This window comes from Protopterus annectens, chromosome 11.part0 (genome assembly GCF_019279795.1).
Source record: "Protopterus annectens isolate FY-2018-M chromosome 11.part0, PAN1.0, whole genome shotgun sequence".
Lineage (NCBI taxonomy): Eukaryota > Metazoa > Chordata > Ceratodontiformes > Protopteridae > Protopterus > Protopterus annectens.
The window spans coordinates 1155263904-1155281152 of NC_056745.1; the positions used below are offsets into that span (position 1 = coordinate 1155263904).

Here is a 17249-nt window from a genome sequence, read left to right on the forward strand (position 1 = left end):
CAAATGGTTTAGTGTGCAAGGTTAAACTTGTAAGTGTCCCAGTGGTCATTAGCCTAGTAAAAACCTATGGATTTCTGGAAGACTGCCCAGATGAGGCATGCTTGCAGGAAGAACATTACAAGAAGAGATCCATGCAACAATGAACAAGGCATAGCACGTTCAGTGTATTTGAATGCACCTGTATTTGCTAACTGGCTGGAAGATTTATAGTTGTCAAATTGCCATTTATTTGTTGCACAGTTATTAAAAAGATATATTCAAAATAGATTTTTTAGTATACACCTAGAACAACAATCTGTAATGATAGTTCCTCCTTTTACCTGGTGTTGTAAGTCTGGGGCATTTAAATTGTTCAGCATTGTTACTGAGTTTCTTTTCTTTTAGGCAATAGATGAAAAAACAGTAAGAGATGTATGCACGAAATACATATATGATAAATGTCCTTCTATGGCTGCAGTTGGTAAGTGCATGGTGAGGTATGACTATCTTTTTTTGGCCCTGTACCAGTACTGCCAATTTCAGTAACTTACCTTTGTTTTACAGGTCCCATTGAACAGTTACCGGATTATAACAGAATCCGTAGTGGAATGTATTGGTTACGAGTTTAAGCAAATTGATGAATCAAGATGGCCATGAACTTCACACTGTTACAGTCTCAAGTACTCTGTCTCTGATTCAGAGAAATTTCTTTAGTTTCTGTTCATATTGACAAATTTTCACATGCAATTTCAGAGTACAAATCAGTTAACATTATGCTGAGGCTTTGTCATATGACAACAAAAAACATATATTTTTATTGTTTATTATAAAATAAAGACAACACAAGACTGACTGTGCACATTATTTTTTAGACTTTAGTTGTTCTTGAACGGCTTTCTTTGCTTTGACCATTTCAACGAGTTCCTGTTCAGAAGAAAGAGAGAACATGAGTTGTACTTTACTGCAACAGCTTTTTCAAATATTTAAATTGGTATTTCAGTAAATAAAATCCATTACATAATACTATGACCTGTACCTGTTTGCATAGCAAGTATAACGGTCTGAAGCATATGCATTAAGACATGAATGAATGAATCCTCCTTTTTCTTACCATTAATATGCTTTGCTGGGTCATCTACAGGGCAGTTGTGGGTATATTTCCAAATGTGTTAGCAGTTGTCAGTTAAGAAAATATGGCCTAATCCCAAAAAAGATAATTACTCATTCTTGCTCCAGTTCAGTGTCACAGAGGAACTGAAACCCACTCTTCCACTCACTTTATTGAAGTCAACAAAAATAATTTTTATAAAGCTACCAGCACTCTCACCCATAATAGTCTGTTTACACAACTGCAAAATTTACCTATGGTATGCCTTTTGGACTTGGAAGGAAATCGAGATGGACACAGAGAAATGAACTAGTGCATCACGTGTTTTGAAGCTGCACTGCTGAAGACGGTAGTAGAGGAAAAACTTGTGGACCCCCTTCCCCAAACAAACTCAATTCAGTAAAGCAGAGTACTATAACCAACAGATTCTGACATTCATCCCAGCTAAAAGTGGCAAAGTGAGAAAAAAGAAGTTATGTACTCACCATAACATTCCGTGTTTGTAGTCCATCTCACCCTTCATTCTTACATATGGGTTCGGAGCAGATCCTCTGCTCTGACTCGGCCTATTAGCAAGCTCAAAGCCTTCTAGTTGGCTCGTGGCTAGGTAGGTATCCCATGGTGCACCAGTATAATCCCCAGATCTTGTTTGCTGCTAAACTATAGAAAGAAAGAACAAAAACTGTCCAGAAAGAACAAAAATAATAAAAGGTCTCCACCTGATAAGAAAAACATTTTTATGTCTCCAGATCCTTCCAGGAGGGGGGTAGGAGGGTGGGTTCGTAAGAATGAAGGGTGAGATGGACTACAAACATGGAACATTATGGTGAGTACATAACTTCTTTATGTTCTGTAGTCCTATCCCGCCTTCGTTCTTACACATGGGACAGCATCCCTAGCACCTTATTCTTGGGTGGCTCACAGAAAAATACTCCTGAGTACCGTGGAACCAAAGGAGGCTCTACCCCTAGAGATCAAATCCAATTTGTAATGAGTGATAAAGGTGTGAGGGGTAGCCCATGTTGCTGCTGCACAAATATCAATTGGAACCCTGGCTTGAAAGGCTGCAGAAATAGACTGGGATCTTGTAGAATGAGCCTTAATTGTGAACAGTAAAGGCTTTCCATGGGAAAAATAAATGTAAGATATACAACTGGAAATCCAATTCGAAAGGGTCACTTTGGAAACTGGGAGACCTAATCTGGAGTCAGAGAAGGAAACAAACAATTGGTCAGACTTCCTGAATTCCTTGATCCGGTGTAGATAGAACGTAATTGTCTGTGAACGTCCAACTGATGAAATCTGTATTCTGCTGTGTTGGAGTGAGTAGGGAAGAACACCGAAAGCTCTATAGTTTGGTTCAAGTTATTATGAGAACATACCTTGGGGACAAAGGATGGCTTTATACGAAGAGATACTCTATCTTTGTGGAAAATCAAATAAGGGGGCTTGACAGACTGTGCTTGTAACTCTGATACTCATCTAGCAGATTTGATTGCCACCAGAAACAAAGTCTTCCAAGACGGGAACTTCAGCAAACACGAATGAGCTGGTTCAAAGGGTGAAGACGTTGGATAGGATGAAGCTTAGGTCCCACGAAGCTACCGGTTCCTGAAAGGGAGGTCTTAAAGTAGCACCTTTAAGGAAGGCTTTGTGTGACATCAGATTGGACTCATGTTGACCCAAATGAAAATTTGACAGTGCTGCCAACTGAATCCTAATTATGGCAGCAGCAGAACCCTGGTGAAAAAGTTCAGACAATAATTCCAATACCACTGGAATGGATGCGGTATAAGGGTCAACATTCCTTTCCTCAGCCCAGATAGAAATCCTTCTCCATTTGTTAGTATATAACTTTCTAGTAGAGGATTTGTGAGAAGATGCAAGAATGTGGGTCACAGCGGGTGAGAAATCATGAAGCCTGACTAGGGATGGAACAGGAGCAGCCAAGCTGTCAAAATTGAGGGTGTGGAGGTTGGGATGAAGAGAGCCTGACATGTGCGTCAATAGATCTGGCACTGGGGCCAGAGTCCATGGGTCGTCTAGTAGATGAGGCCTGAGAAAGGGGAACCAAACCTGACGAGGCCAGTAAGGAGTGATGAGGATCAATTTGCTTCCCAACAGTTTCGCTTTCTGAATCACCTTTGACATGAGAGGAAAGGGCGGGAAAGCATAAAGGGGACCCAGGGGCCAATCGTGAACAATACATCTCTCAGTGACTCCCCCAGAGGGGGATAAGGGAAAAGTAGCTGCTGCATTTGGAGTTGATCGGACTGGCAAAAAGATCGCAAGGCTATCCCCATCTGCGGAAAATCTGTTCCGCTATCTCCTGCTTCAGAGACCACTCATGAGGCATCAAGATTGCCTGGCTGAGTTTGTCGGCTATCACGTTGGTTGTCCCCGGGATGTGCATTGCCACTAAAAAGCAGTGGGAAGATATTGCCCATTTCCAAACATGAATAGCCTCTTGACAGAGTGGGTATGATCTGGTTCCGCCTGGTTTGCTGAGATACCATACTGCCGACATGTCTGCCTGAATTGCTATCGTCCCAAGAGGAAGAAGGTCGTGGAGTGCTTGCAATGCCAGAAGCACCACCCTCATCTCTAGGACATTGATATGCAGGTGGGGCTCATGATTTTGCCATGTGCCTTGGACAGTCCTGCCTAGATAATGCCCCCCCAGCCCTATCTGTGAGGCATCCGTGGTCACAGTAGCAACGTGTTGGCGAGGAAGGAATGGAGTGCCTGTTGTTAGTTGGTTGGGTCCACCAACGGAGGTCCTTTTTACAAGACTCTGTTAAAAGGATGTGGTGGGATAGAGGCAATTGCTGGAAGGACCACTGGGACAATAGAAGCCACTGAAGAATCCGCATGTGTAGTTTGGCAAGAGGGGACTAGTAATATAGTGGAGGCTATGGTCACTAGACGTTTCAGCACTGTCTTTGCCTTGACTTTCCGGAGGGGAGTAGACAAAGGACTTGTACAAGATTCTGTGCTCTTTCTGCTGGAAGATGAGCCAACATGGTGACTGTGTCTATTTCTGCACCAATATAAATCACAAATTGAGAGGGCAATAAGGCAGACTCTTCCCAATTTATAGTAATCCCCAACTGGGCAAAGTCGGATAGTGGAGTCTCTGGTTTGAAGAAGTAAATGCCTTGTGGAGGCAGTCAGGAGCCAGTCGTCCAGATACGGAAACACTTGGAATCCTAAATGTCTCAAGTGAGCTGTCACTACTGCCATACACTTGGTGAACATCCTGGGGGCTGTAGTGAGACCAAAGGGCAGAGCAAGAAACTGGTAGTGTCTGGCTCCCAGCCGCAAGCGTAGATGGCTCCTTGACGCTCTGTCCATTTTTATGTGGTAGTACACATCTTGGAGGTCTCTTGAGCATAACCAAGTGTCTTTCCCTAATAGAGGGAGTATAGACTGCAGTGTCACCATCCGGAACTTGCCCTTCTTTACGGATTTAATTTGCTGAGGTCCAAGACGGCCCTGTACGATTTGGCACTAAAGAGAATCTGGAGTAAGTTCCGAACCCTACCTGGTCTGCGGGGACAGTTTGGATGACTCTGTTTGTAAGCAACTTGTTCACTTATACAGCTGCTTGATCCCTGTGATTGGGTGGAACATCCGGGATCCTCTTGGGAACATGAGGTGGAAGAGAAAAGGGTATGGAGTAACCTCTAGTGATAATCCTTTGTACCCATTTGTCTCAGGTGAGGCTTAGCCAGGCTTCTGGATACAAAGAAATGCAACCCCCGACCGGCTCCAGAAAAGCACAGTCGGCCCCCACATCAGGAGCACTGATGGGGCTGGCCTTGAAATGAATCACGGCCTCCCTGGTTTTGCGGCCTGCCCCTGCCTCTATGGCGAAGTCTACCATTTGCTCCTCCTCCTCTGCCTCTTAAGGAGGAGTCACCCTGTGTATCCTGGAAAAACCTCTGGGACTTCTTGAACCACATTTTACCACCTCTTTGACCCTTGGGGTATGGTCTAGAGGGGACTGTAAAATGTACTCCCATGGCAGAGAGCATTTTCCCTTCTTGCTCATACCTGGTGAGTGTGTCTTACCTTAGGTCCAAACAAGGAAGAACCGTCAAAGGGGGCATTGGTAAAGGTAGACTTGAACGGCTCCACAAAATTACACAAGTGCATCCAGGAGTGCCTCTTAAGGGAAACTCCTGAATCTGCTGCCCTGCTCGCTCCATTAGCTGCATATGAAAGCCTCATGGACGAGTTAACAATGGAATTCAAGGTGGACAACTGAGCAGACACCTTATCAGGGACTCCTTCAGTAGATGTAGCTTGTAGAGTCCCTCCCAGCTCCTTAAGGAGATCTCTCTTAAGCCTTATAAAATATGTTAGGTAGTTCAGCGATCTGAGTATGAATGCAAATGATGCTTCCCGTACCTGTCCATCGTTCAAGACTCCTTGTTCGGCGGATGGACAGATGAAGTCCCCACTAGTTCCTTCTTAGTGGCCACCGCCACCACCATGGCATCTACAGGAACGTCCCTTGGACAAAAATTCCTTCTCCTTGGGGGCTGACAAAAATGTATTTGGTCTCCTGGGAAAATGGCTCCGCGCATGAGTCTCCCACACCTTTCGACTAACAAGGTCTAAAAGTTCGTCAAAAGGTGGAGACACCAGAGTCTGAAGGTTGAGACCCGAAAGCCTTCAGGTACACAGACTCCTCAGAAGGGGTAACAGGGGGCCAACTGCACCTCTGCTTAAGGATCTCCCAAGATGTCTACAAAGGAGACCTCATCAGAGGATGACTTGGGGGACCCTTCTGACCCCTCAAGGTCAGTGTCGGAGGCAAGAGACTCATCCTGGGAGTCTACATGCTTCCTCTTGCATGTCCTCTCTTCCAATGGGGCTGCTCAGAAGGATATTCCGGGGAGGTCTCGGAAGAGTGGGGGCCACTAGCCGGGGGCTGCGGGTCTCTGTTGTCTAGAGAGGGAGTAGGTGCTGAGACGGAGGTCAGTGCCTGAGGGAGAAGAATGTTGGTACCCCTGAGTGGAGCTGATGATCTGGACAGCACACTCCGCATCATCTTGAAGGCTGACCTCTCTGGCTCCATGGGGATGGGGGAAGCCATCGGCTCAGAGGTAGATGGTAGGGTCTGAGCTCACCCTAGCCGACGCACCAAGAGGGAGACTTGGAACCAAACAGGTCTGGGTCCAAGCATCCCTGTCGGGGCCGACTGGAGAGCTTTGGCTCCTAGACACCCCTAACGGCACGAAAGGTGTCAGAGTGGAATTTGGCTCGGGGGCAGCTGGAACAGAGGGTTCCACAACCAGCGGTACTGAGCACTCCGGCTCTGAAAGCCCAGCACGGCTCGGAGGAACCACAGAAGGGGAAATGGCCTCAAGTGGCTCCGGGACCGACTGGGTCAGAGCCAACAGTATTTTTGATAAGGCAGATGGCTTCAGGAGTCTCAGCACTACTCTCTCCACATCTTATGATAGGCTCCTGGAAGACAGTGTGGGAGATCTAGATCTCTGTAAGATAGGGGATCTTAAACTTGGGGAGACCGGTAATGGATCCGTGGACCAGCTCCGATGTCTGCTACCAGTAGTCGGCTCTAAAATGCATGGGGCTGACACTGGAGTCATAGTAGCAACAACCTCGATTTTTCCGAAATCAGTGGAGCCGAGGAGGGAGAAGACTTGTCTGGTTTCGACATTTTGGAAGGCAGTTCCGAGGCACCGGATGGCGCTGGGGAATGCCTCTTGGAAGGTTTAACCTTTTCCTTTTTAGATCCATGAGATTTCGAGGACGATGACAAACTGGCCAAGTCTTCCTCAAAAGAAGGCTTAAGGAGACCTATTAATATTAGTTTGTTCTTCCGCTCCTGTAAGACCCTGGCAACTGAAAGAATTTCAAAACAAACATGTTTCTTGCAGATGGATGGCTCCGAGGCAAGACACACTGTTACTGTGGCCATTGGTAATAGAAATCTTCTGAGAGCATTTCACATATTTCTTAAACCCCGAGGGTCTATGATCTTTTGCCTCTTTAGACATGGCACTGGGATGCAGCAAAAAGACACAAGTCAAACGCACAGCGAGAACTAGGTCCTCTAACTCAAACAGGCCTAGCCGTGGGTAGAGAAGAGAGAAAACTAGGTCCTCTAACTCAAACGGACCTAAAAGAGAGAAGACAAAGTCTGAAACTACCAAGTATACTTGACACACACGCACAAAGTGTAAACCAGAAACAAATTCCCACTGGAGGAACTTTTATTCAAAATCTGTCTTGAAACCAAAAGGGTTGAAATATTAAAAAACCTTGTCAACTAAAGTTAAATATCAGACTAAAATCCTACGCGGATTACTCTAAAACTAGCTAGCTAAACTAACACTGCACACTAAAGAACACTGTACAAAGAAGATTAAATTGAGCGCAAACGCACACCTTAACAGCAAGCACTATCAAACTTATGAACTACAAAATTCGCTAAGCTAATCAAGCATGGCAAACAACCAGGGGCAAAATGCCCGTCAAATATAACAAACTGGCACACAGGATACCAAGGAGAACAACAGGCCAACTAGTTCTCAACAAGAAACCTTGAAAGGTTAAACTGTAATCTAGAAAAAATAGCAAAATGTGTTAAACTTAGCCACGGCCAAGAAGAAGCACATCTGAACTCGACGACGTGGCAAACGAGATCTGGAGATTATACTGGTGCACCATGGGATACCTACCTAGCCATGAGCCAACTAAAACACTTTAAGCTTGCCAATAGGCAGAGTTGGAGCAGAGGATTGGCTTTGAACCCATGTGTAAGAAAGAAGGCGAGATAGAAATACAGAACATCTTACATTCATAGATAAGTACTAGGCTAGCTGACAGTGTGGGCCATATAAAACCTAGCCAGTTTCCCCTCAAAGGTGAGAATCAAACCTTGTCGACTTGTCTGCGAGTTAAACACTAAGTTATACCAACCCCATTTTATCTTTCAAGACTAACCACTATTAACATTATTTTACAACTGCAACTGTTTTGGGGGAGTCTTACAATACATCTTTGATGCTCAGTAAAAAAAAAAAAAGTAGTTTAATAATTCAAAGCTTTCCTGTGATTGGTGTGCTTGATTACCCCCACTGTACTGTGACTGACCTAAGCTACTTTCCCTTGCCTGGCTTGTAGTCTTAGTACATTCACTCAGGTGTTAACCTCCTTGAGGTCAAGGTCACCAGCATCCCCTCTACACTGACAGTGACTGTTTTGCAGGAGTTCTGGACAGCTGAGCCCAGGAGCTACCTCTCTTATAAGCAGGATAGGATGCTTTGATTGGTTGTTTCAGCCCTATTCCACTTGCATCCTTCTGATGACTGGGTAGCAAGGAGGCGTAGTCAACAGTGTGACTACCCCTCAGCCCTACCAAGGCACACATCCACCTTATCCCCACTCAGAATCCTGGTCTCTACAAGGCTTGACCAGTAAACTGCACTTGCCAGAGAATCCTCTACCCACTCCCCTCAGGAGAAAGGAAGCAGATGCTTGTGTAGCTAATCAAAAAGGGCTCAAGTGGGTCACAGTCAAGACTATGTCTGTTGGCACCAAGAGAGCTGTCATTTTGTTCAACCTTTTTTACTCATAGCAAAGGATGGTTTCCAACTACAGAATCCCACCTGTGTTTAATGAATGTAAGACAAAAGTGAGTTTGTAATACTGACTTGGGTTACTTAGCTCAAACTAAAGCATGCACTTGCAGCTGCATTGTCACTTACTGAGAGAACAAAAGAAAGATATTGCAGCAGAAATTAAGGTTGTCTCTCTTAAGTAGTCTTGCTGCTATACATTCTTGACAGAGGAAATTATAAGCATACTCCATTTTAATATGATGAGCACAGACTGTGACGTTTCTTGGGCAGACTACATAATCGTATAGTCAGATTCATTATGGTTAGGTAATGTATGCTAAAATGTAAAAAGGCACATAGTTAACCTTAGGATGTGCTGAAATATTTTTTGTCAAAGAACTGAGCCCTATTTTAGTTGAATCTGACATAGAAGCTGCTGTTACATAAAGGGATAATTACTACGGCATACAACTATAGGAATCAATTAGCAGAGGTTAGAAGAGATTGGATGAACAATGGGAGGGATACTGGCTCCCAAATATGCAACAAAGTCTAGATGATTTAGGATTTTTTTTGCTTGAAAGCGCCTGCATAGGTATTTTTACACTCCAGCAGATTACAAAGAATATTTCCTCGGGTAGATGGCACATGTTGGAGGTGTGATGGAGAAGAGATAACTGGGAACATATATTTTGGGAATGCAGTGAGTTGACTTGCTTTAAAAATGCTCTACTGAATAAGTACTCTGTCAGAAATAGTGGGCGAGCCAATTGGTATAACTAAGGAAATTATTTTTTTGGTGGGGATAGGATCTGAATTGCCTAGGCATAGCCTTGTTAAGTTTAATTCTGGTGGTTGCCAAAAAAGCAATTACAAGAAAATGGAAATCAAAGTCTTAACCAACTGTATTTGTAGTGAATATTGTAGCAGAGATAAAAACTGGAAGTAGGACCTTTACAAAGGAGTAGGAGCAGACAGGGCCGGCCTTAGCTGAAATGGCGCCCTAGGCGAAGTAGTGCTCTGGTGCCCCTTAAGCCCCACCCATGCCATTCTCAAGGAACACCCCTATTTGAACCACGCCCACAGGTAGGTCACTCCCACAACAGCCACTCCAGTCATTTCTTTAAATTTTTTTAGTGGCTTAAAAAATCAGTGAATGCTTTGTCATAGTGTAACAAAGGGAGCAAGCCTTACACACCAGCATATCACTGACCAGCATGTACAACAGACACTGGGCACTGACTGACCATAATGAAATATGTAGCATAAACATAGTGTTACAATGCACGAGATCGACAGCAATCTTCTCTGTCAGAGAGAATAAGGGACAGCAAAAAGGTTTACTAATGGATGAGCACAACAGTTTTTTAGAGTTTGGATATGTATGCTCACCTTTTACATATGCCGATAGCTGTCCATCACCTCTACCAAACTTAGCAGCATATCTGGTTAGTTTGGAACACCACTCAATAATCAATACAATGGTATTCCAGCAGAAAGGCAATCCATGGAAATTGCTTTCCTAAGAATAAGAGACAAAACCCTCCATAGCTGTCAACTGTACCTGCCAATGTGGAACAAAGTGGCAAAGGTGGAACACTTCCTTGCAGCATACTAAAGTCCATCTAAGCTGATCAATGTGATTAAAATATATTTCTTTATACTTAGGACTCAGCCCTATTTATAATGTATCTCAGTTACAATTTGACATAAGATTACCTTTTAACTTGTGCCACTGGAAGGACAATTCTTAACTACCACACTGGCCCAAGTACTGTATCATGCAACACAATGAAATGTAACAGCTATACTGGTTTAAGCCATGCAATCAGATTTACAAAATTTAAAAACTGACTTAGTGCCTCCAGTGCTTGTTAAGTATACATAATGTTAATAAATAATTCAACTTCAGTTCCTTTGCCCCCAAAACTATATATGTGGAGGCAAGCGCTATATTCAACTACAATCTAAAACCAGGAGCCAGCTCCCTATTCTTAAATAGAACCAAAATCGTCACATGGCTATTCTTGCATAATATAAATGAGTGCCCAGTTAAGCCACACGGAGTAGGAAATGGCAAACATATGATTACAGTTCTCAGTTATCACACAACACAAAATTAAAACTAAAATGGAAAGCTATTTTAACAGCAAGGAATATCACACTATAGACAAATATAAAACAGCTAAAATTGCTACCAAAGTACAATATAATTGTCACATAGACTATGACATCAATGGTACAAACTGATACAACAGTAATATAATGGAAGGTAACACAATAGAAAATGCTACATGTTATAACAATGGGCTATTATTTAATAGGTTTAAATCAGTTGGGCATAAAAATACACGTGTGGTGCCGCATGCCATTACCACTCCAGACCTACTTATTTGATTATTCCAGAGACAGACTGTGGCACTTCATTATAATGCATAACTAATAATGTCTATCATGCTTAGTTTTCATTTGTATGACATAAGCAGTTACCAAAGTACATAAACACTATTCTTGCTAATATCGTCACTGCATCAGAAAGAAAGCTGTTTCATTGCACATGATTTATAAACTGACTTCACAGCATAGAATGAGTAATTTAAAACTAGCAATGAAAGGAATGGTGATGACCTCATGAAATAGCCCACTATATAACATTTATTTCTAGACCAAAACTAGCAATAAAAAGAATGGCAATGACTTCTTGAAACCAAAAGCCCACTACACAACAGGTATTTGTAGACCACTGCCTTTGTAGAAGTTTCTACATCATTATGCAACTGCTGCAATTGTAACAGATAGGAAAGGAAAACTTAGCATTTCTTTCCATCAAACATTTTCTCCAACATTCATACACTGGCCAAATGTCTTAGAGCAAGAAATCTTGAGAAAGCCGTAAAAAGAGGGACAAAGGCCCCCAAAAACAGGGCAATGTTTAAATATTGCTGTTACAAACTTAGAAAGCTGATAAAGTAACAGGTTTTACATTAACATGAATTTTCCAAAGGATATGAATTCTGAAACTCAAATGTCTAGCATTTCCTAATTTCAGTCTTTAATGATTTACCAATAGTTTGCCAAAAAACACAATTTGATGAAAAATGGACAAAAAAAAAAAGGCACAAATCACCAAGGGAAGAATGAGGTAGCAACTAATCTGGTGACGCAAAAAGCTAAGTACTGTTGGCACAATGAAGAATGGTGCATTTAGAAAGCTGTAATATAGATTAATGTTACTGATATATAAACCAAACAAAAAACGACAGCGTAAAAGCTCAGCGCTGATGCTTGATAACTTATTTTTTTCTGAAACAAATGTTAAGTTATACTAAAATAATGTTAGGGTTACCACCTGTCCCACTTTGAGGGGGACAGTCCCTCTTTGGGCAGTTGTGTCCTGCAAAGAAATTGAAAAAATGGCAAATGTCCTGAGATTTTAGGACAAGCATATTACCTATACTGTATGTAATAGTTGCATACAACAATTATTCTGTATCTGAAATACCTAAATGTTATAAGAAACAGAATAAGCAACTAAAATGCTATAAGAATAAGCTTTTATTTAAGCAAAAAAAGTGAAGTTCTGTCCTTTGTACTGGCTGTGGGTATGTTGGGTATTTGAAAAGGTGACAACCCTAAATAATGTGCATGTCTATGGTGGTAGGTTAGTAGGGCTACCATCCTTTTCACAAGACAGTCATGCTTTGGGCATCTATGCCGGAAAACGAACGTGGCAAATGGTAAATACCTTGCTATTTTAGAAAGAGAAAATATTTCGAGTTCACACCAAGTATTACAAATATTGGGATATTACCAGAATCAGTGAATGAAGTCATAATAATTGTTTTGTTGAAGATGGCAATGTAATCAAAGAACTTATTGTGGTTTACAACACCTGGTCTGTGAGCCTGAATATGGTCACTTGTAATAAGTGCATTAGCCCAGTAAACAAAGCAGACAAAAATAAAGCCGACGCAAAATTATAATTATATAAATAAATATGATACAAACCAATAGAACAACTCTGAGTCTTGGCTATTTTTTCCTTCGTTTTCGTGAGACCAAGTTGGGACTGATGAGAGTTTGGTTTGTTCTGCAAAGTCTCACATATCGGTAAAATACCTTACTTTGAACACATGAACAAGTGGCAATCCCACTGCAAGAGCAATTCCCAACATTTAATCAATGTTTGACATTAAATACTGCAATAACTTTACCATGGCCTCTGTTTTCACGCCTGCACCGAGGCTTTTTATTAGTGTTATATGAGTCGCTCATGCAATTAGAATGTCTACCTCTTAACCTCTTAGTGCAAGAAATCTGGACAAAGCCCGACAAAATGGGAGGAGGAAGGCCCCAAAATAAGGACATATTTTAAATATTGCTATTATAAAATTGCTGGAGTAATAGGGCTTGTGTTAGCAGACATTTCCTAAGGGATGTGAAGTCTGAAACACAAATGCGTGCCATTGTTTAGTGGCTTAAATCTTGACAACATCCCAGTGATTTGCTACAAAACCACACATTTTATGAGCAACAGACCAAAAATATGAGGCAAAAATGTGAACATTCTGCTAACGTATATTAGAATGGTCAAATACAATTATTGTTGTTATATGTAGTAGTACGTACTAAAGGAAAACTGCTGCCCGTTTTGCTTATAATTTATGGTGCGCCATGAGCCCTCATAGAAAGAAACAGTAGACAAAAATACATAAAATATCTAGAATAAAGGAATGCATGAGAACCAGATCACAATAATCTGTAATACAAAATGCAAACACCACTTGCTGGGGCTATTTCAAAATTGTTTTAAATTAATCCGCCATGTAAAGAGTGACAAAAAGCATTCATGAACAGACAGCAATCGAGAAATTGCGAACGATAATGTTTTGCTGTGGATTTGGATGCCGAATCCGAGCTGCGAACTACGTAATAGTTGATAAGCCAGCACGGTAGTGCCCTGCCACTGAAGGTTTCAAAAACAGAAGTGCCACATTTACCCAAACAGAAGTGCCTGTTTTCAGGACCGATCGGAACGCAAGAGTCTGATAATAGATGTTACAAATTAAACATGCTGGTTGCAAATGGAGACCGAGAAAATCAGATCCAGGGGCTACATTCGTGACCTATCATGAATTTCATGTCAGTTCGTGTTCTTAACTTTCTGTTTTATACATCTAGACCCACAGTCTGTTCTGAGCCTGCTGCTCTTAAAATATCCCCATAAGAGGTACTGCAGAATAACAATCTCTTTTCTTGGGTGCTGTTATTTTTTTAATGTAAAGCGGATGGAACTCGTTGGGTTAATGCATGAGGCAATACTACTTACTCAACAAATACACAAAAATAATTAACTTACAGCATAGGAAAAGGATGACCAAGTAACTCAGAACTTCAGAAAAATAATGAAAAATATTAATAGTTTTGTTTTCTTTTTTGTACCCGAGTGCACCCATGTCATTATGCATTAAAAAAAGTACCTCAGAAGAGTCAGAACTACAGCACAAAAAATCCGGAAAGCGCAGTTGGTAACCCGCGTGGTGTAGAGGGAACCAGTCCGCCGATAATCCACACCGATGTCGTCCAGTCCACAGATCAGGAACACAGGAAGTAACGACAGCCAATGGCTGCGCCCGCCTCTATCGTCAACGAAAAAAGGAATGAGAGGCGGGTATAGGCTGCGTTGTATTATAAACTGTGGATGGATTGGAGCAGTAGTCAGGGACGTGGGGGAGGGCGCAATGCTACAAAGGGCGGGCGCAACTACAGATGAAAAGAGAAGTTAAGTTAACGAAATTGCGCCCTTTATGATGCCGGCTTTATGGCGCCCTAGGCGGTCACCTAGTTCGCCTATGCCTAAGGCTGGCCCTGGGAGCAGATTACATAGAGGAAAAAAAATGGAAATTATGGGAACAATAAATGCAGAATATTTTGAAGGAGTGAAGTGTAAAGGAAGGCAGAAATTGGTCAATTTATATAATGTTGGATCAATAATTGTATAAAACAGTTATGTAATGTTTCTGTGAACATAACATGGTTTGTTTTCTTTTATGTAAATGTTAAATTTGCCTATGCCTTAAGTGATAATTCAATACAATAAAATTAAAGTGAGCCCTGTCTTTGATAAGGCATTTGGGCACTGCAGCTGTGTTAACACAACTCGGGACTCAGCAGAAATAAAAGTAGCACTTTGAACAGACACAAAGAGCTAAATGACACCACCGTTATCTGCTATGAATCTTCTCAATAAGTATGGCATAAGAAAAACATGCATTGTGTGTTAGAGCATGTACTCACTTGACTACAGGCGAACAAATTAAAAATAATGAAGGAAAGCAAAATATCTAAATGCAGTGTAATTTTTACTTGCAAAAGTGTTAATTTCAGAGGTGGAGATTTTTGTAATAGAATCTTTTGGATCAGCTGTAACTGAACTGCATTCACATGCACAATTTGTGAAGAAAAAAGGTTAGCTATATAACTAGACTGAGGTATCTAATTGTAGGTGGTTCAGGTTTGAGATAAGAATGTAGTTATGTTCAGTCAAGAGACTGAAAATACGCCAGCTAGAATGAAGACCAGTGCGTTACTGAAACAGAAGTATGTACAGTTGAGATGCTTTTGTTTCCTGAGTAAATGCCCTTAAAAATGCAGGAAGAGGCCTGGATGTGGAAAATTACAGAGCAGTGATGAGTGAAGAACCAGTTACTCTTAATTTTACTAGTTCTGCACATTACTGTGTCAACAGTGGAGGTAAGGCTTTTAAGGAGAGCCAGCCACTGTGACAAGGACTACGCAGAAGTAGGAGAAAAAAATAGTCTTCAAGCTTGACAGACTTCTGTTGACAAACTGCTTTGTTGTTCAATAAACAAGAGCTCTAATTGTACGTAGTTCTGCCTTGAAACATTTTTGACTGTAGTATAGCAAATTTAACCCTAGGCCTGTTGCTGGCATGCCTTAGAGTACAAAGAGGCTGTTGCTATTGTCTTGAACTTGGAATTCAGTACCATGTTCAATTTAAAAGTTTCAGTGCTGAAAGCATTATGTACAAGAGGCCATTGGAAATTCTAAAGACATTTTTTCATTGCTGGATAAGCATGGTCCACATCAGAACTTTTCAGTGACAATAATGCAGACTTGAGTACTGACATAGTAAGATTTACGGCAGAGAGCTTCATAGGTTGGTACTAAGCTTTATCAGCCCTAGGGCCTATACAAGCCTAGCCATAACAATTCCCTGGATATTTCTTCCCAGAATATTTACTTCCCTGGACCCCTGTCTAGCAGGGCGACTGACGTGATCCCCGGGGTGAATTTCCTATCGTCAAGGTTCCTTTTGAAGAGGACCAAAGATGTGCTCTGCTTGACATATATGGGCAGTCTATTCCAGAGTCTGGGGAAGTCTCTGGGTCAGGAACCTATCCCTTCAGCACGTTTTGTTCATTATGATGACAAGGTTTAGATCCCTGGAGCATGTGGCTCTGAGGGATTGGGATTTCTTTAAGTGTAGCATGTCCAACAGCTCTGGGTTTGACATGGCCTTGTATGTTAAGCAGAGATTGCCTCTGAGTAGACAATATGTGACGGAGTAAAGCTGGAGTTTTTTTTTAGATGGTCAGCATAGGGCATCTGCTTTAGGCCTGTGATTCTTTTTTAGTGAGGTATTTCTGCGGCCTTTCCAGTTGTTGCAGATGTCTTGAGAGGTACATACCAAATGGGGTGTTGTATTCTATAATGGGTATAATGAGAGATGAGTACAGTGGGCCAATGACTACCTTTTTTCTGGATGAAAACCCCTTAGTGATAAGGTGTGCCACATAGAGGGATTTCCTGACTGTTGTTGCAATGTGGTTATCGAAGGTGAGACCTCTGTCCACCTGTGTCCCCAAGTCTCTTACCACACTTTCGGTGTTTAGTGTACAGCCACCTATGTGGTAATTCATGGGTACATGTTTTTTCCCAAAGGAAATAACTATACATTTCTTGGCATTGAGCTTGAACCCATGGCTCTGGCACCAAGCATATGTTTATGTAAAGGCCCTTTTGTAGAATATCCACATCATTTGGGGATTCAATAATGGCTCCCAGTTTGCAGTCATCTGTGAACTTGGTTAGCCAGAGTCCCTTGGTGTTGGCCTGTACTTCAGAGAAGTAGATGCCAAATAAGAGCGGTCCCAGGACTGAACCCTGAGGTACTCCACTTGTCTGGAGCTGGATTTGGAGTTGGCTACTTTTACAGTGAGAGTTCTGTCAGTAAGCCAGTTGGCAACCCATCGAGTGACGTAAGAATTAATGCCCAGCTTAGTAAGTTTATCTATGATTCCAGAGTGGGGGATGGTGTCGAAGGCCTTGGCGAGGTCCAGATAGGCTGTGTGGACTGCCTTACCCTCGTCCACAGCTCTGGAGACTGATTTGAAGAAGTCAATCAGGTTCAGGAGACAAGATCAGCCCTTCACGTACCCAAACTGGGTGGGGTCCAGTGTTTGAAGGTTGCCAATGTCTTTGTTTATAAGTTCCATGATAATACGTTCCATGGCCTTGCAGATCAGGCTTGTCAGACTGAT

At 42.1% G+C, this 17249-nt stretch overlaps 1 protein-coding gene across 1 annotated transcript in view; it reads right to left on the bottom strand.

The window, feature by feature from the left end:
• Positions 1 to 786: 786 nt before the first annotated feature.
• The window catches only part of DNAJC2 (DnaJ heat shock protein family (Hsp40) member C2), a 1234748-nt gene continuing 1218285 nt past the window's right edge, over positions 787 to 17249 (bottom strand). Inside the window, exon 20 of the mRNA XM_044088515.1 lies at positions 787 to 903. Coding sequence (XP_043944450.1) covers positions 841 to 903 — 63 coding nt within the window. The 3' untranslated portion in view covers positions 787 to 840. The remainder of the gene's footprint in view (positions 904 to 17249) is intronic.